Source organism: Magallana gigas, chromosome 6, assembly GCF_963853765.1.
Source record: "Magallana gigas chromosome 6, xbMagGiga1.1, whole genome shotgun sequence".
In the NCBI taxonomy this organism is placed as follows: Eukaryota; Metazoa; Mollusca; class Bivalvia; order Ostreida; family Ostreidae; genus Magallana; species Magallana gigas.
In genome coordinates, this window is record NC_088858.1 from 53610889 (window position 1) to 53631627 (window position 20739).

At 36.8% G+C, this 20739-nt stretch overlaps 2 protein-coding genes across 3 annotated transcripts; one reads left to right on the forward strand and one right to left on the reverse strand.

Annotated features, from left to right (window-relative positions):
* Window positions 1-1545: 1545 nt before the first annotated feature.
* LOC105335496 (tripartite motif-containing protein 2) lies at window positions 1546-3237 on the reverse strand. The gene has a single exon (XM_066088106.1). It carries the CDS (start codon window positions 3097-3099, stop codon window positions 1576-1578), a length of 1524 nt encoding a protein of 507 aa, XP_065944178.1. The 5' UTR covers window positions 3100-3237; the 3' UTR covers window positions 1546-1575.
* A 5148-nt stretch (window positions 3238-8385) lies between these two features.
* Window positions 8386-20161, forward strand: LOC105335495 (kinesin-like protein KIF24). Of its 2 annotated transcripts, none has more exons than XM_020070295.3 (11): window positions 8386-8686; window positions 9026-9803; window positions 10252-10349; window positions 10475-10690; window positions 11345-11432; window positions 11868-11989; window positions 12403-12508; window positions 12699-12880; window positions 13503-15989; window positions 16325-16424; window positions 18596-20161. In XM_020070295.3, exons 2-11 carry the CDS (start codon window positions 9054-9056, stop codon window positions 18707-18709), a joined length of 4263 nt encoding a protein of 1420 aa, XP_019925854.3. In that variant the 5' UTR covers window positions 8386-8686; window positions 9026-9053; the 3' UTR covers window positions 18710-20161. The 2 variants fall into 2 exon arrangements, with proteins under 2 accessions (XP_019925854.3, XP_065943146.1); XM_066087074.1 differs by lacking the exon at window positions 8386-8686 and adding an exon at window positions 8701-8789.
* Window positions 20162-20739: the final 578 nt, after the last annotated feature.

The following is a 20739-nucleotide window of genomic DNA, read 5'->3' on the forward strand; positions in this document are numbered from 1 at the left end:
TGGGAGAGGGTGGTCTAAGTTTTTTAACTTGTGTACGATCCCAGTTGAAATTTTGTACGATAATATATGTTCAAATCAATTAATATTTAATTAAACTTGATTTATAATTTTTTTTGGTAATTTTATTGTTAATAGCGATATAAACATGTATGGCATTTACCCTGCTGTTGTCCCGCCGAGACACTGGAATCAGATTAACCTTTCTTAATCGAGATGCAAAATTATATAAAATATAGGAGAATGAGCTTTGGAATTTCTTTTCAGGGTATAAATATCTGATTACAGGCTGATAGCGTTGAATGATTATTTTTTTATGTCGCCGGTCCTACACCAGGCCGTGCAGACAAATTGAATACTGCGCGTTTTGCTGGCCACCCAGCCTTGGTTCTTTGGAGAAAAAAAACAATATTTGTCTGGCTTTCTAGCTAAGACTACTCAATCTGCTTATGTTTCTGTCTTCCCACAAATGTTTATTTAAAAATAAAATTTGGTGTTTTGACTATTTTTACAACGTGTTATTTCACTTGAAACCAGCTTCATTATTAACTTGTTTCGACGCAAGAAAAAGGTAGTTACTACCTATCGAAAGCCAAAGGTCTTGTTAAAATGGTTCTATCAGACATGGTGAATAGATTTCAGGCAAGTAAACTGGTGGGCAACTTTACAGTAAAGAAAACTGGTCATGTGATTGTATCCTGGCTCAGGACTTCATATGATTTCTACAACTAAGCTGATTAACCTGAAATCACCACAGGTCTTTTTTAAGCTAATCATCTAATGTTTTAGAAAAGTCGAAGTATTTTTTCGAAATGTTATAAAATTTATTGAATAATTACTATACACAGGTAAAACGTTATTTATTTAGAATGTATATGAGCATAATGGTATGATACAACAATAAAAACTTTGGAAGCCACAATTCACAGCTAAACATTCAACAGCGCTGACCTTTTACTGCAAACAACAAATCTAATTCCCAAATATACTTGTACAGTTACAAAGATATGGTGAAAAATAGTTTTCTTCAATTTAGGAAACGTAAACATGAAAAATATGTAATTCATCAAGCAATCTAGCAAAACCATAATAGTTAGATATACAAAATTATATTAAGCATTTCAATTGTTTCAGGAAAATGGGTTCCTTTATATATATATATATATATATATATATATATATATATATATATGCCACAACAATAACAATGTTATTTCTTGTTTGTAGAACCCCGCGCGCTCGTACTGGAATAAAATTATACAAGTAATATTATACATAATTATTAATTTCCTGCATCCAGGAAATTGTGCTGTTTTCTGTTTTATTTCCGCTCTATTTTTTGGCATTTTGAATAATTTAAATTTATAAATCTTAAACAAATAGTAGAAATATAACTGTCCGATGAAATTAAATTTATTTACATTCCGCCTTAAACTTCTGGCTACAAAAAAATAATTTTTTAATCACTCGCCCGCTCGTACCCTTTTACACTGAATGTCCGACGAACAGGAAATTTTATTGGTGTGGCCATATATAGTTTTGTTAAAAAAAAAGAAGACATAATCTTTTATTATCAAGTCACTTAAGATACTTGATGATTTTGATGCAGTCATTGTCACATTCTCCGACCCAAAGATTTTCTTCTTCATCCAAGCTCAAAACAAACGGATCCTGCAAACCACACGTGATGTACCGTAAGAACTTTCCGTTTCTGTCGGTTACATGAACGCAATTATTATCTCGATCTACGACCAGAATACGACAGGAACTGTCCGTTGCGATCCCGTGGGGATAGAACTCTTTGAAGCTGCGCGATAGGCATCCGGTATAACGGAAGCGAAATTCTCCGGATTTTTTCATCGAAATCACAGCGCATGCGTTCCAGTCAGAAACACAGATGTCACCATTTCCGTTTTCACAAATATACATATTGTTTCGGCTGACAGAAAATAATGGTTTCCCAGTTTCATCAAATTGGAATTCTTTGTTTAATTTTTCCTTGGTGAATAAACCCACTTTGCTTTCTGTATAATCATTACGTCGCATGCACACCAACAACTCTCCGTCTGAATTGAAGCAGAGGCCATACGGTATCCAGTCGGACATATCGACAAACTTCTCGATCTTGGTCTTGTTTACTAAATAAATGCATGTTTCTTCCTTGTGAGAGAATGCTATATTGCCATCATTATTCATCGCTATATCTTTCTGACTGTTTCCAGTTGCGGCACTGAAGCATTTCAAAGTAAAACCCGATCTGTCTAGTTGTTTAATCTTTTCGTCATCTCCATAAATCCAAACCTTTTCCGTGGACTCGCAGCAGATTCCTTTAATTTTTTTACACTTTGTTGGGAGAACATCAAGAACAACTGGCTCTTCCATCATCATTTGTGTTGAAACCATGGTAACATCGCCCGTTTTACTTATGGTAAAACCTGGAAGTGTTGAGTGTACAGATGGCTGAAGAGACACAATCTTTTCAATGAATTCTTCTTTTTTCACGTCTGGCAAAGTCAGTTTGGGTGGTCTTACGTCTCTCATAGATGGTACAAGCCGTAATTCTTCTACGATTGATTTGTACTCAAGCATCTTCAAGGATTTTTCTTCTTTCAAGATATGTTTGTTTTGCTCAATACAACCTTTTATTATTTGATATAAATTCTGCACTTTGTCTTTTTCGACTCGTAAAATCTGAAGATCTTCATTGACCATATCAGCCAGTTTGTGTTCAATTGTTTCTATTGCTTTATCAATGATGTCGTGCCAGATTTGTCCTATGGTTTTGAGAGAACTCTTTTCTTGATTGCTTTGCTCTGTGTATTTCTTGATTTTTATATCCCGATCTTCGACAATCATTGAATACTCTCTTTCAAAACGATGCAATTCTTTCAAATCTTCTGTGACATTGCTCCGGGTTTTTCCCAAAATCTCCGACAATTCCACTGCTCCATGTCGTTTGTGATTTGCAGTCAGGCACAGCGAACAGATCGGGACGTTACAGTCCTGACAGTAAAGGTTTCGAGATTCTCCAGGATGGTCCTGGCATTCCGGTACCTGGTGGTTTCGGTTGGACAGACTCTGATGTGTATGAAAGAATTTCATGCTTCAAAGATTTGTTTCTGTCTAGATGTGTCTGTACACACTGCCCGCAGAGGTTAATATTACAACTCCCGCATAGAAAGGCGACGACTTCCGTACATATGCTGCACCGAACGACATCTTGTGCTGTGTTCGTAGTGCACCGATCGAAATCTTGTGCTATGTTCGTGGTGCATCGATCGAAATCTTGTGCTGTGTTCGTGGCCATGTCTTTCAATCTTTCTGGAATATTTGAGAATAAATTTATCAACTGAACATACGTAATGTCCTGTATAAAAAATAATATTACCCTAAACAGAAAGAAGCGAGCTCATTAAACCCCACAGTTTCATGACAATTCGAGTCTTTCCCCGACCTTCGTTAACGACAATTGACTTATCATTTTCCTGTTGTTCATTGATTCAGCAATAAATCAATATAGTAAGTACTTCCCTGTTTGTAATGTTTCCGTTGATAATGTCATAAATCGGAACGGAAACAGAAAAGAACTGCTCTTTTTAATCAAAACATTCATGTCGTTACTTGCATAGTATTACTTTCATTTAATTAATATAAAACATCTCTCACCCTTACCGGAATGCAGTCGTCAGCTTTAAACACCGCAGTAGTAGAACAGTCTGAAGGGGTTGAAACAGCATTCATTGCATAATCTCTCTTTTTCCGTATCTGTAAATTCCATGTATTTTCTCCCTATCTATAATTGTTTAAACTTGAGAACACTCGAACTGTTCCTGTGTATGTATATTTTAGAATGCGACCGACAGGTGGCCACTCCTGAAACAATGATACCTCTGTCAATATAGCTATATTGATTTTCAAGGCTGAAGCTAGCAGCCACTATATTATTCGATTTTTTTTAATTTTTAGCCGGGCTCTGCTGAAGGCAGAGTCCTGGCTGTCGGCAGGCAAATCGCAAATGTTACTTTAAATAGCACAACTTCAAAAGTGAACAAAAAACCAAACAGCGTCAAAGTAAAAGCTTCCGCTATACCAAATAGTTACACGAAGAGCCACGTTTTGAGGGCAGTTTGTCTCTTTCATTTTAATTTCGAGAGAATTGTCTATCTTTTTAGTTTTCTTATTAATAACTTGTTTTAAAAACAAGACTATGCATTTTGGACACATACAATGCGCATGAATTTCCATGAACTACTTTGCTGCGCGTTGAAGAAATGGGAATTGAATATATAACGCATGTTGCAAAATTCAAGGCAGCAACTGTTGAACTTTTTTCTACTAGACAGACATATATTTGTTTAAAGCCGCTTACAAAATTTGGTCGCTCTCTGACGCTCTGCCGACATTAAAAGCATGAGAGAGAGAGAGAGAGAGAGAGATTTCAGTCTTTACCACACAATATGCATAAAGACACACCAAAAGAGCCCGGCTTTCAGTACTTCAGTACTTTGATTTGTTTAAGTATTCTCGTTATCAAACATACTTCTTATAATAAGAAATTCATGAAATTTGACACAGTCAAACGGATCTTATTACCAAATGATTCTATCAGTTTAATCAAATTTGACCTTTTTGTTTTCGCATAAGGTCAGTCAAGGTCACTACCTTTTTCCTCAACGTAAAGGATGATAAAAATAAGTGTAGCTCTTTGTAGTTGTGTAGACATTTGTTTAATATTTGAAGATTCTATTCTTCAATGAAATGATTGAATATCAAAATGTCTATCAGCTAATACTACTAAATTGGAATAAATATTTATGCCAAAATTTATATTGCTTAGCCCGCATTTCCTCTAATTTTCTTAAAGTATATGTGGCGTATTTGGAGTAAAATTTTTGACATGAATTTTAGTGAAAATAAACATTATGCTTCTTATAATTAGACGTTTCACAAACTCTAACCCCGTAAAAATGTTCTTTTATTAGTTATTTGTCTCTAAACTTTGCTACACGTCTGATGAATATTAATGTTATCGGCCATTTGTAACGCCACAGCGCATGAGTGCGGGAAAACCTAGTGTTGAAAACACGATGGAAGAACAGTTTGTTTACAAATTAGGATCACGTTTTTCATGTCTTAAATTAGATAATTCTTATATCAGATGATACCCGAAGCATTAGTATTCCCTTATTCATTAATGTAGAACGATATAAATTGCTAATTTTGTATAATGAAACACTATTTTAGCATCAACGACACGGTAAAATGAGTGAATACCCCCTCTCCTGAGGAATGCATGCACTGAGAGTGTTTATTAATTCTTTATTCAAAAATTTCTCTAAACGGAAATACACTTTTGGCTCATAACTTATAAAGTAAAGACATGGAACACATGGAGCACGTACGAACCTGACTAGCAAAACCCCTACAACTTCATGATAAAAACTTATTAAACTTAAGTTTAATTCGGCTTTAATTCCTATTCCATCAATCTACATGGTCTCCGATGACAATCATCACTTTGCTCCTATCCTTGTCAGTCTATCTCTTTTTTTTCTTTCTTGGCCAAGTCTGTCAAACTTAACGGTATTACGGGTATACCTATCTTTCTCGTCGTCGCCATTGTTGTTGTGATAGACTGAGCATGGTATCACGTGACCGATTTAAGGCGGGGTTTATTCAAATGCTGTATTTATTGTGGACGCGAAAATAATTATAAAAATTATTTATGAATTTCTATATCTTTTTAACCCGATTGATATAAACTGCGTAATTTATTGTAAAGATATATCTTTATATTTATAATAACATATTTAAATAAATCAATCAATCAAATATTTCTTAGCATGAAAAAAATACGCCATATATACCTTTAAATTTTGAAGAAATGTTGATTATTTTTTTATGCTTCCAATAATGAAATATTTCTGATTTTTATGTATGATGAAGACTTTATATAAAGATATAAATTGACAGAAAAGCTTATATATTGACGATTTAATAAGAGAGAAAACTGATTTTAGTGATTCTTTCACAAAAATCAGTGTATAGAATGGGCGCTTTAAAAAGCTTGTAAAAATGTAATTTAATAGGCAAATCATATTTTAAAAATATATTCTGAAACCCAGGTATCATAGCATTAGTCCACATTAGTAAAAAAAAATCCAACATTAATGTTATTGCTTTTATAATGCTAAAACAGACTCATTAATCTGCAGCAATTCTAAATTGCGGAACATGTGATATTTTCCTACGCCAATATTACGCCAAAAATATAGTCCTTGTTAGATTCTAAACATTGATTACTTTTTCCATGCCAAGATGTACATGTATGATAGTAAAAAAGAAAGAAAAATATACTATTTTAATTTCCCTTCATCTTGATTTACTGAACAATTAATCAATTTTACATTTGACAAGTCAAAAACCAGAAAAGATTCCTTCCTTAAGTTACCCTTGTTATTGGTTTAAGAACTCTGTTTCTTACAGGAACATCTAGCTTAAATTTACTCTCGACATTAACGGAAGACCCACTCGTTGCTTTGCAACGAGCTTTGCTCTAGTTTTCATTTCAATGCTAAATATAATAGCAGTTTAGGAAGACACAGGTTCGTTCATCTTATGGAAACAACTCGGTGATTGGTCGCTACCAATTTCGTATATGCAATGTTGTTAGACACGTAGGAAGGACATGTTGGAACTTTCGCCACCATCATGCAAAAAAATTGCTCTGTAAGGTTAATACCCGCTAGATTGTATGAGAGAGAGAGAGAGAGAGAGAGAGAGAGAGAGAGAGAGAGAGAGAGAGAGAGAGAGAGAGTTTAACATGAATTTGAATATGACTAAAAACTTGGAAACATTTTTCTGGATGTAGAAAAGTGTGCCGTTAAAATATTTCAAGTGGCATGATTAGAAAGTTCGATGACTTTCTGCTTGTGATTATTTATACCAATGAGTATTTTGAGTATTGATCAGGCACGTAGAATGGGGTGGGGGGGGGGGGGTTACCCCCACTTTTTCTCGCAGCAAATATTTTCTCTTAAGTGTAAATAAAGAAAAATGAATTCACATGGAGTTGGTCCACTGTTTTATGATATGTAAAAAAAAATCGAAGAGGAAATAAGGAGGGAATAGGTTATTACGATATTCTACTGCGGTTGCTGTCTCGATTGAACGTGACGCAATTGGAAAGGATTTGATAAAAAATGGACTACAATTCAATTGAGATCAAGAATAACGTCATAGAAAGACTAGCGTCAAAAACGTATCAATACGCCTGACGTTACGTTTGAATTTTGTACAATTTTACCTCACTTTAAAAGTCAAATGACCGTTTTTATCTTCAAGGAAGAGTAAAAAAATTAAATTATAAGCAATGAACTCAATATTTATTAGTTCTATACGATATAAAATGGTTTAAAACAGTTAACGCCTTTTTATAAACCGTTTCGCGGTTTATAAAGCGTAAACTGCCCCAAACCTCATTTTATATTGTATAAAACAAATAAATATTGAATTCATTCCTTAAATAAATATATATTTCTTACTAAATAAATGTTTCATCAGGGACATACACACCGGTATATATATAGGTTCCTGATTTCATTTAAGAAATTGTTTAATTTGTCTGGCAGGGATGTATATATACGTCCCTGATTTAACAAAACAAAATTTAAAATTATGATAATTAATCCGTTATATTACGAATTCAACTTATTTGTTATAACAAATTAAATTACTTTTATTTTGTACATGTATATGAAATTCAACGATAACTTTTTAAAAATGGACTTATATCGGGTTTTTTAACAGTGCTGGAGATAATTTTCATAATATATTTGTAAAACTCTATATCCCTGTACGGATCCGGACATTATTTCAAAAGGGGCTGTCCGCATGTTCATTCTATTCACACTGGACATCAAACCCGTGGCTAGCGACGACGCAGGCGTACTGTATGTTCAAAACCGATTAATTACCTTAAATTCTTACTTTAAAAAAATATCTTATTTCAATCTCTTTTGATTTTGTATATTTATTCTAGGCGATCTTTCAAAAAAAGTTTTGTTAATCTTTAACAGTTTATGCGATGGTAAAAAATTATGATGTAAAATAGCATGAATTCATAGGCCTATAATTTATTATATGTAGGCTAATGCCATGGATAGCGGTTCAACATGTTTAATATAAGTTCTGACATGTTTAATTGGTTTGCCTATTTCATATTTGAGCGCTTTAAGACATTTTGATATAGTCTGGTGCGATAAATGACGGATTTATTGTAAAGAAACGTTCTTATTCGTCTTTGTCTTCTTCTAAACAAAATAAGATTCCGTAACTATCCGTAAAAGGGATTTCAGTTTGTTTCCATGACACGCTAAAGCGCGTCTTTTAAAATGGCGAAAAAATCGTTTCCTGTGGCTACATGGCATCATTAAAAATTGATGCCCCCATCTGTCCGGTTATTTTTCTATCAATGCATTTAAACCCTACATTTTAGTCAACATTTTTACATAAGAAAATATGTAGATGTCCAAGCGGATCGCCGACTTCCGATTTGTTGTACGACAAGTCATAACATGTCCAGTGCGTCCGTCTTACCGTCTTCTCCCGATCTCGGCTGCTTGCCAAGGGTACCTGACGTAACGCCTGAAGTCAGAATTTAATTTTAGGCACGACGATGGATTCCTGAGTAAGTAGCCATTAAAACTGTCGTATATTCTTTCGTTCAATTACACCAAAAAGTTTATTAGGGCGATTATCACATGATCGTGTTTTGAAAGTTTATAACCGAGGTATGCTTGCACAATGACAAATGTGTTTGGCTTACTGAATTTAGAATAGATTAGATGTCATTGAACAAAATCATAATAGTTTCAGAGCAAAGACGAAACTGTACAACTAGGCTGACTATTTTCAGTATTTTGTGCATTCTACTGTGTATAGTATAGTATAAAAATGATTTGGCAAAAATATATTTATTGTATTTAGGCTACATTTATTTTGTATGGATTAATTTTATATATTTCAGATTCATTGTTGCATTCAAAGTTAAAGCAATGGGGACATTGTATGAATGTCTGAAAGAAGCAAGGCTAGAAAAATATTATGAAATATTTCGAATCAATGGAATAACTCGCTCAGAAGCTTTGGCAAGACTTGACCCAGCAGATTGTGATGCTATCGGGGTCACTTCTCCCCAAGATCGTAGACGGCTGATCGACCTTATAGAAATCATCAAATCTGTGAATGACGCAGACCCACTGTATATTTCATCAGCACCACGACAGAGTCCTGTGACAAACAAGAAAACACCGCTAAAACGGAACCGTGCCCCAGGAAGTGGGGGTGGGGATTACGCCGGTCAGAGATTGACCCCAACAAACAATGTACGGGTGGTGGAGAGGTCTCGCTCTTCACCCGCCCAGGCACAGGCACTGGGGTTCTCTAGCAGTGACGAAGAATCTGAGGCAGATTCATCCGATCAATCCGATTATGAACCAGCCTCCAAACATCTAAATCCTGCCTCTCCTGTCGTTAGAAAGAGAGCCAAAAACCAGCGTGTGAAACAGACAGGTTATAATTATGGAGTGCCAACAAATGTTAGCTCCTCTGTCAGAAGTTCAAGATCGTCTTCGGCTAAACATGGGGGTGGGGATGAAAAAATAAAAGTTTGTGTTCGTAAAAGACCTTTGAATAAAAAGGAGATAAAGTGTGGTGAGTCGGACATTGTGGCAGCAGTCAGCACCACCACGCTAGTGGTCAATGAACCGAAAGTGGCGGTGGATCTGACCCCACACACACTACAGGTCAGTTATTTAATCCGACCCAAGAGCTGTTGCATGTAACTAACTACTGACAAAAGTTCATTCTCATCAAATATTTATATAATAGGTGGTTCAAGATTAACTAATTAACTATTCGTATTTATATATGTATTTAAATGGTGTGGTAACTATATGTTGAACAAAACTTCATTTTCACTCAAAGTCTATGACTATTAATTTTTTCATTACATATATCCAACTACAGCTTGAAAAGAATTTTAACTTTTTCAAAAATAACAATATTTCAATTGAAACCATATGTTTTAGAACACACCATAACCCTAGCCATTTTTGCTTGAAAATCATTATGCAATGAAAAGCTGTAATATATATATTCTGACAATATTATAACTTTTTTTTTATTCACTCATTTTCTGCAGAAACCTCTTTTTTCATCCTGAAAATCAAATTTTGTTCATTTTTGTTTTAGCATGAATTCATTTTTGATGAAGTGTTTGATGAAGCCTGCAGCAATGAAGATGTGTACATTCGTGCGGCCAGGCCTCTTATCAACTGTATATTTGAAGGGTAAGCAAAGGGAAAAGTTATACATATATATATATATACAAATTGTTGTGAATTGAATTAACATTTTCTTAAACATCATCAGTGGTGGTAGTGATGAACTAGTAACCCTTGTATATTTCCTGTAGAGGAAGTGCGACCTGTTTTGCGTATGGACAGACGGGAGCGGGTAAGACGCATACTATGATTGGCTCACGGGAGGTGCCGGGCCTGTACCTGCTGGCATCACATGACATCTTCTCCATCACAGAGTCCGGGAGATATGGGCAGGGTATTCGTGTCTGGGTCAGCTATTTTGAAATTTACTGTGGAAACCTGTATGACCTCCTGAACAAAAGAAATAGGTAAATATAAGAATTTATTTAGTAAAATGTATGTTTTTAAAAATTTCTCAGGAAAATTGCATAAAAAAGACATTTTTTGTTTTGATATTTCATTCCCCTTGTTTTTTTAACTGACTTTTAACATTGAGATGTTGTATACTAGTTTCCTTTCAATACTGTATACAGGGAAATAATCGCCACCATTTATTTTTGCCCCTTTCATCCTTTTTGTCAGCAGGCATTTTAAGACTGGGCAAATTTCAAAATCTCAAATTATCTTTCTTTAAACACAACTGTGTCTTTGGGAATTCAAGACGGATGGAAACTGCAAGTGTAGAAAAATCAGCGATAGTACAACTGAGATCAGACTTAAACCTTCAGAATTTCCTAACACACTGGGATGTGCTTGTGTTAAGTTTTTAAAAAGTATCTCCTCAATCTAACCCTAGAAGCAGCGAATCAAATGACATTTTCACCCCTGATGTATGTAAGATATTTTACCCCTTTCTTAAATTTGGCATACCACAATTATTTGATGGTTAAGTAGCTTGCTGTTTTTAATTAGCTCTATTTTATGTGTGCCGCCTGATATGAATGAAGAAGAATTGGAACTGCCAGTACATAAAAGAGGGGTGACAACTTCTCAATATTTATTGTGAGTTTTCTATAAAACAGACTCCATGCTCGTGAGGATGGTTCCCACAAAGTGTGCATTGCCGGTCTGACAGAAACGGAGGCCACGGACGTCCAGTCTCTACTGCAGGTAAGACCGGAGACCATGAAGGGTTTAGTAATGACCATCTGATAGATGTTTAGGACCTTATCAGCATGCTACACAAAGCTGTGTGCTCCCCACGCTGAATCATTTATTTTCTAACAGAAAACCTAAAATATTTACTTTTGTAATAGAACTAAGATGCAGATATATTTTACTTTAGAATGCTGATCATGTTTAAGTAATACATGTTTGCCCATTTCATTCATCTTATATAATGTACGGTACAGTTCAGTTTGTCAAGGCTGAACCTTAAATTAACAAATTCAACTTAAAATTGTCTACTAGGTTTATCTTCATTGATTCCTGTTTTTCTCAGTTACAAAAAATTACCAACAGAACTTACAATTCTCTATGTTCATAGGGAATACATTGACAAAACCCTGCATATAATGTGTAAATGAATTGCTCCTTTTCCTGTAGATTTTGGAATATGGTAATTCTGTTCGGAGTAAAGGAGCAACTGGAGTAAATCCGGACTCGTCTCGCTCCCACGCCATTCTCCAGCTAGAAGTCAGAAACACAAATGACAAAAAACTTGGACGGTAATAAGCCTTCTTAAATTGTCTTTTAAAATGGTTTGTTTATGGATCAGATAGAATAATGCAGCAAAAATACTGTACATGTACATAAAAGCATTATACAATTCATATAATGAATTTTATCTGTTTGATACATGTACAAACAAGCATCTTGAGTGATCAAGATGCTGCACCAGCCATTGTGTGGCTCAGATCTTTACTGGAGTTATCACTCTTGTACTGTCCAACACAAAAGCCTTAGGAATTGCCTTGTCACAGAACTTGTGATTAAAGGATTGAAACTGTTTATTTTAAATAAATCAAAGTTGTGTTGATATTTCGTTGATTTTTGTGCGTGGTGATTTCAGACGGAGAACGTGGTTCTCCAGAGCTCTATCATCATGGCAGAAACTGATTCCTGTGTTTTGTTTTGATAGAATGTCTTTCATTGACCTGGCGGGTAGTGAGCGAGCTTCTGACGTGACTGACACAGACAAACAAACTCGCATGGAGGGAGCCGAAATTAACCAAAGCCTCCTGGCGGTAGGTCCATAGTAAATTCCTAAATCCAAGTCACATATCAGAAAACTGTTACTGGCATGTTCATATTGTTAAGAATTTCAAAGTCTTTATTTTGATTTTTTTCTAAATTGTTCATCCATTTTCCTCTGTTAACATGTACTTGTGAGAAAATTAACAGGAAATCTAAAACATCCTATATTTCCACATTCAGCTGAAGGAGTGTATTCGCTCCATTGACCAGGAGAGTAAACACAAGCCGTTCCGCCAGAGCAAGCTAACCCACATCCTGAAGGATTCCTTTGTGGGGAATTCCCGTACCTGTATGATCGCTAATATCTCCCCCATCCAGTCCTCATGTGAACACACACTCAACACTCTCAGATACGCTGACAGGTAAAGCCTGCTTGTTCAATCAATCAAAACTGTATTAGTGATATACATTACTAAAAGAGGTAACTTCTGAATGCTGTATTGAAAGTGATATATTGTAAATTCTACAGAGTTCAATGTAAAATCATGAATGTCTTGCATGAATTGGATGGAAGAGTTACATTGAGCACTGTCTTGTATGAAAACAGAATTATTCTAACCACCTGTTTGTTCATTAATTGATGAATATGTAATGCAACCAACTATCCGCACATGAATTTCATTTCATTTGAAAAGAGCATTCATGCCAATTTCACTGGAAATTTCACATGAAACTCACTTCCTATGATTTTTCACAAGAATTTTTCCCACATAAATTTCCTGTATTCAGTACAATTACCAAGTACAAAATTATGTCACATGCACTTAAGCTGAAATTTACTTTTCATGAAATTCACATTTTCTTTTCTTATGTGATACATTTTCTCATGTGCCAGTGCTCTCTTTCTTGTGAATTTTATGTGAGGTATGATTTTCTATACATGTATGTTTGCTATTCTCTGTTCTTTACATGTAACTAAAGAATAAGTGTAATACTGTATACTATTTTCCCATTCATTGACTGCTATGTGTCTGTTGTCTGCAGGGTGAAGGAACTACGACGTGAATCCTCCTCAGGGATGAGAGCCAGCACAGCCAGTAACATACTAATGAACATCCCACTGACAGCGCCATCTGTGTTCCAGCCTGGAAACATCCTGTGTTCCTCCACCCCTATCAAACCCAAAGCAACCAGACACTCCGTGGCCCGGGCTTCCATGCAGGATCTCCATCTGGATCCCAATGAAACCCCAATCAAGGGTCACGGGGTCAAGAGGAAGACCAAGCCAGCGTCTGCCTCCTCCTCAACCTCCTCTGTCACCAAACCTCAGATCCGAAAGCCTAGTGCTACTGTGGCTAGTCGCCTGTCAGTGGTCAGGCACACGCCCCCACCCCAGGAGACATTGAGGGTCAACCCCCAGCAACAGCGCCCTCTGGAGGACAGTGACTCCAATCACACTGACTCAGACTCCTGTAATGTCAGCGAGAAACGAAACATGAAACCAAGCAGAGACATTCATGTGATAAAATCTACAGACACAGAAAACGATTTCCCCACGACTGATTTCAATAATGAGGTGGAACTGAATGACTTAAACAGAACAGGAGGACAAAATGGTCCTCCTGTTGGTGATGTTCCACAGAGTGTGTCCTCGGTGAAAAATGCTAGAGTTCATTTGTCTTCCTCCGGTCACCCTTTACCTGTCATTGAAAACCAAGAATATTCAAATCCTAGCGCTGGTCGTTCGTCCAAACACAGGGGGGCCTCACCTCAGAGGGGGACCTCACCACAAAGGGGGACCTCACCTCAGAGGGGAAACTCTCCCCAAGGTCCATCACGCCCTAGTCCTCCCGTCCTCAGAAAGAAGATTTACACAGATCCTTCTACTCAGTCCTCATCCAACATGGCTACAGAGGCAAGTCAAAGAAATCCAGTCAGGAACTTACCCTTGAACAATAACTTTATGACAAACACCAACAATAATGTCCCTAGGGTGTCTGAGGTGTCTCAGAATAACTCAGGAAGGACTGAGAATTCTGGGAAACCTGTGCTAAGACATTCCCCTGTATCACTGGAAAGTTTTGCAGATGATCTGTTGTTTGATGGGGGTCCTGGTCCCTCCTCTCCATCACAGAGAACACCTAGAACCCCCGGCACTGGGGATATGAACTCCTTGGTGTTGGGCCTCAGTAGGGGGAACAGCGTTCAACTGAAGACCCCACAGGACCCCTCTGTGGACCCCGTTCTGCCTGCTGTCATGACAGCAAAGAGTAGTGACTTGACAACATTTTCACAAAGGTCTCCTGGCAGATTTGGAAGATATAACCCGAATCCCCCTCCCCCTCCCCCTCCATTTTCCCTGGCCCTGGTAAACCCAACAGAATCTCGACCCCGAATACTACGTACTCCGCCCCCCTGTCAACCTGAGGTTCAGGATGGGGTAGAGTACTACACTCCTCCCCGCCAGTATAGGGACAGGGATACCCCTCCCACTCAGCAGAATCGGAACTCAAGCCCGTATCAGAGATACGATGAACGAAGAGTTCCAACCCCAAAGGAAACTCCTCCCCAGGAAAGGAGGAAGCTAGATGGCAGAGGTACGCCTGGGTCTGAAGATGGGTACCAGTCATATGACAATTCGGGCAACAACGAGGTCGAGTTCACTCAAAACGGTCAGTACACTGGATCTAATATTGAACATGATGTGGATGATGGACATAATGTAGACAGGAGGAATTCAGGACAGATGGACAGTGAGAAAAGAGATGGACAGTTTGTAGATTTTTACAACGGACAAGAGAAGCCCTCATTGGTTGAGGTGGACCCCCTCTCCACCAATGACTGGTACAGCACCCCTGCTAACCTCGCAGTACACATCTACTCCTCAGTCCAAAAGTCGACCTCCAACCTAGACTATCACCTTCACCCCGCCACGGTGCAGACTAAACCGGACCACGAGATGCCAGAGAAACCTTTGGAGGCTGACAAGGACATAAATGACAAGTTTGATACAGGTCTCAGTGAGTTTCTACCCATTCAGAAAAGATCTGGTTACTATGATGATAAACCTGCTACATCAAGGAAAGATGTGGCCTCCAGATTGCGGTCTGTATTTTTTAAAGATGCCTCAGATAGACCACAGCAGCCATCAACTACCGTCCCTAGTCCTGTTTATAAATCTAACGTGTCCTCATCGAGTGACTACAGAGAAACAACATCTACACACACCACGGCCAGGCAAGACAACACACAGACCAAACACAGGGGGACGGACGACAGGAGTGGAGCCGACACCTCGGGAAGCAGTCAGAGTTCCTCCAACAGATTCAATAGCTCTGCTATCAAAACAGAGAAGCTGGAGGGAGGGGGTAGGACAGGCTCAGCCTTTCTCCCCATCCACCCCCAGCCAGTGACCAGCACCCCAGTCACCAAACACCTGGTTGACCCAGGGACCAAGGGTAAGCCTGTCCCCCAGGACTCGGACCAGGAGCCCGGGCAGGCAGAGGAAGATAGTCCCCAGACAGACAACAGGTAATAAATGGTCCTCACACAAAGAACTGATTATGAACCTATACATACAGGCACTGTAGAATATCTGTAATAGAAAAGTCACCTTCAGCGAAGGTGCTCTACTCGTGTTACATCTTAGCCTATAGAAAAGTCACTGTGAAAGTATGTTGAGATGTTTTAGTTTGGGTCAAGGATAGATTTCATTTATAAAAAAAAAAAGGGGGTGACAGCATTAACATTGTTTTGCAGCAAAGCTTATATAGTGACATTTAAGGCATTTAAATTGGACAAATTCAAGGGGAAGGGGATCATCAACAACTAATTCTTGTCATCTCATTTTTCGTTTATCATTTCAGGCAGATGATTATTTCTGCCCATGAGGAACAGTTAGCAACAATTACCTCCCTTTGTAAACAGGAAATGAAGCTGTTGCTTGGGGCCAAGGCAGGGCAAAGAGTGAGTACAAGGGCAGATAATTCTGGAGCAAACTGACATACTGTAAATTCCTAATTAAACGCGTGGAATTAATATCCGCGTAAAATCGCGAGAAGCCCATCACACAAATTTTAAAATCTCACTTTTAATTTTCAAACATATGTAAACTACATGAAACTATGATAAAATTTTGGCATTCGCAATTTTATGTTCTGGCGATTTGATGGAAAACCATTGAATTGCAGAATTAAGTACTCGCGTAAAATAAGGAATCTACAGTATTTGGAATACAAATGATGATAAAACATTTTAGTTATTAAACGCTTGTAAATAAATGATTGGAGATTGTGTTAAGAGCAAAAGAAAAGAACACATGTACAGTAAAGCTTGATTAAAGACTTAAATTATAGCAAAGTCCTAGACACATCAGAATTTACCTTGCTTTATCCTAATTTGTCAAATCCATATAATGAATTCGTTATTATAGGGATTTTGCAGTAGTAAGAATATTTTCTTCACATTGCTCATGGACGTATTAGAATGATATGAAATACCTACTTGGAATTGTCAGATTGTAAATTGAAAGATTTGTGTGGATTAAAAGAATGAAAGTGAATTGAATATTGTTAAACTTTTTAAAAAAATCTGTTATTAGAAATAAATTTATTATTCTTCAGTACCAAAAAATTCAATTTTTTGATCCATAGATATTTTATATCCTAGTTAGTTATAAAATGATATTTGAAATGGTAATTTTTAAGAATTTTGATAGGAACCACATAAAAAATTTAATATATTTGTGAATTCACTACATTTTCGTACTAAAAGAGTTTTACTGCATGCAAGTAATGAGGAAGTTGTTGATTTATCAGGGATATTGACCATAAAATGTACGTTGACAACTTCCAGTGAACGAGATCAGGGTGAAGGGAACTGTATTTGACCGAGAAATGATATGGCTCTCTGTGATCAGAGTTTGATTTTTCTATTGACTTCTGAAAGCTTGACATTTTAATGATCTGTCTATCCCCACTTCCTTTTACTTACTATCGAGTGGATATTGGTCTAGATCTCTCATGTCATGCACAGAGGAAAGCCGCAATTATCGTGGGATTAGACATATTGTCCATTTCTCTCAATCCATTAATTTCATAATCATAATCACACAGTGGACATGTTTATAGTGATAGTTATGAGAGATTTCACATAAAAAAGGCATTTTTATCACTTATGTGGGTACAGGAATTCAAGTTTGCCTTGTGGAATCAAGGCTACAGCTTCAGTGTCTGGTAGGCTAGTACACCATCGGTCATGGTGTTACATTAAAGTCAAAGAATTCAAAACTATCTATAAGGCCTGGTGTATCTCATTTCTTACATCTTTTGTCTTCTCTATTTTAGATTCTTTGGTTTAAATACTGAATGTCTCGTCCAAATCAGACAGTTTGTCTGACCTCTTGACATGCATACTGGTTTTACCTCAAATTGTGTTCACTGATCTGACACTTTTGTGATAGGCTAATCCACCATTTTAATGTAAATAGAATTTACTGGTTATCTTCAGACAATGGCAATGTTTAACCAAATAAAAACATTGTTATAGACTAAGAGTTTGCCAGATTTTATAAGTACAATTAAGTATTAATGTTAAGTCTCATCTTAAGAGCTAGGCAAAGGTCATTTCTACTCATCATTCGTTAATTGTAAACTTATCATGTTCATGTTCCTTGATGAGAATGAACTAAAAAAAATTTAGTGTGCATCCAAATCCATTTTTGCCTCACTTTTGCAAATTTTCCCAAAACGATTTTATTAGCGTGTGGAGTGTCTTAACTATGATTACCTAATGGTCATAAAATCTTTTCTCAGTTTTCTTTTCTTCTAAAAAATTCATTTAACAAAATTCCTGAACATAAGCCTCGCACCCGCGGCCCGCAAAAAAAACCCCACCCCACCGCACCCCACCCCCGAAAAAATTTCTAGATCCACGCATGTACTATATATTTTTTTTGAAAGAGGAACTCTTGTATGGGTTTTTTTCACCAAATATAGGGGATGGTCATTGTTTAAATAATTCTGACTTTAGAAATTAATATTTGACAGATCTTTTAATATTGTGATATTTTTAAAGATTTACTTATTTTTTGACAATGTGTGATATCTTTAACTTTGCAGTGAACATATTTTTTGTAGAATGACAGCGAGTACATTAGAAAAATCAGCCACATTTTGACTCAGAAACTCAAGGCCATTCAGATCCTACAGGACAAGATAGAACACTATCAGTCATCGACCGTCTCTTACTGAGAACGAGGCTCCAGGAATTGTCCAGGATCACCCACTTACAGCTCGTCTATAGGCTCGTCTGTGATTGTTTAAAACACGGGACAGTGACGTATACTTTACTGCAGTGCCGTAGAACATTTATTTAATTTCTGAAATGTTTCATGAGCGTATTTGCAGAAGAAATATATCCATTGTGATTGTAATATTATCGTAATTCCGTCCAAAAATTTCATAAAACATAGTATTTCTAATGGGAGAAGTTTTTATTTTATTTTTTTAACGAGCATCTGAGGAATTGACGTTTTCTTCCGCCATTAATCTGCAAGCTCCTACAAATAAATTGGGAGAAGTCAAGAAGAGGTCTAAACTCACAGCTGTACACTCTCCACAGGCAGCCAACCAACTTCCTCTTTTTTCTGAAACAAATGATGAGCCACACGGAAATGTGTTTTGATATTGAAAATAATGCAGTGAAATGTAATCAATATTTACGGCTCGTCAACTGCTACATGCTGACATTTGATCACAGTCACAGTAGCTAGTCTAGTAGATGAAACCCGCCCTATCATTTACATGACAATATATTAACGAGGATGGAAAGAGGGAATATTTGTATTTTTTTTTACCTAAAGATGACCATTTGGTCAGACCATTTTCGGATGTTTTTCAGTTGCTTAACTTTTAAAAGCTCACTCATCGATCTTTACATGTACCAGATGGGAAGTGAACTTCATTAGTGTCCATACTGCTTCCTGTAAAACATACCGGGAACGCCCCTACTGGACTGAATATGTCGCCTTCTGGAAATGTTTCTTCTTACGAGAAGCCTTATTTTACTAGTTCACTATATGGTGGTAAAGGGGGGGGGGGGTGTCACACTGTACTGGGCTAGATATGACAAGGTCTAATGTATACAAGTGGACTTGCTCCAGTCACCTGACTTCGTTCATAAAAATATGTATTGAAATATATGGTGAGCCACATAATCATATATTAGAACAATTTTGACACGAGATTGGACTTTGGGTAGTTGTGTCAAACAGCAATGTGACGTAAGCCTGTCTATTTCATTGTAGGCCACTCAGCCATCGCTCTTTGAAATCAACAAGATTTGTCTGGCTTTTTAGCTATATCTACGCAATCTGTGTTGTTTCACTTGAAACCAGCGTCATTCTTGACCTTTTTTTTTATGCAAGAAAAAGATAGTTACATCCTTCCGAAAGTCCAAGGTCTTGTTAAAATGTTCTAACACTTAGTAAAGCTAATTTTGGAGAAAGGGTTTATTTTCTTTTGTATCTGGTCACGTGATATAATCGCGTTTGGATGGTCTCCGTATCATACAGTGTTCCTTGTTACGTTCATTACATTGTTTAGTTTTGTGTTAATGAAATTTATTTATAATTTATAACTGTATTTATTTACATTTGTCAATATGTCAGTATTTCATGAGAAGAAATTAAATTATGACAATTTTGTATGAATTTGTTAATTATTTTTGCCATAATTTATTTACCATAGTTTTATTTTGATTTATTATGCTACTGATATCCTATTGGTTTAGACACAATTTATAAGTCGTTCTATTACCCTCAACGTTAGCAACACACTTGGCAGTTAGCAACGGGTAGCACTATATAAATGGCGCCTGTTTGGGAGGGTAACAGTTGAAATTGACACCCCGAGAAAACCATTGTCAACCGACGCGAAGCGGAGGTTGACAATGGTTTTCGAAGGGTGTTAATTATTTCAACTGTTATCCTCCCAAACAGGTACTATTTATTTTGTTATACTGAATGTCTTAATTTTTAAGAAAATTTTACTGCTATTATATTGGAATAACGTGAATTCTAGAGCGAACCGTACGCGCATAATTTTCGCGCATGTAACAATTTTTAATGTTACCCGTTACTAAGTGCGTTATTAACGCTGAGGGTAATAGAACGAATTATGAACTGCGTCTTAACCAATCAGATTTCAGTATTTAACATGAAAGTATAACAAAACAAATTATTACATGCGCGTAAATTATGCTCGTACGGTTCGCAGTAGAT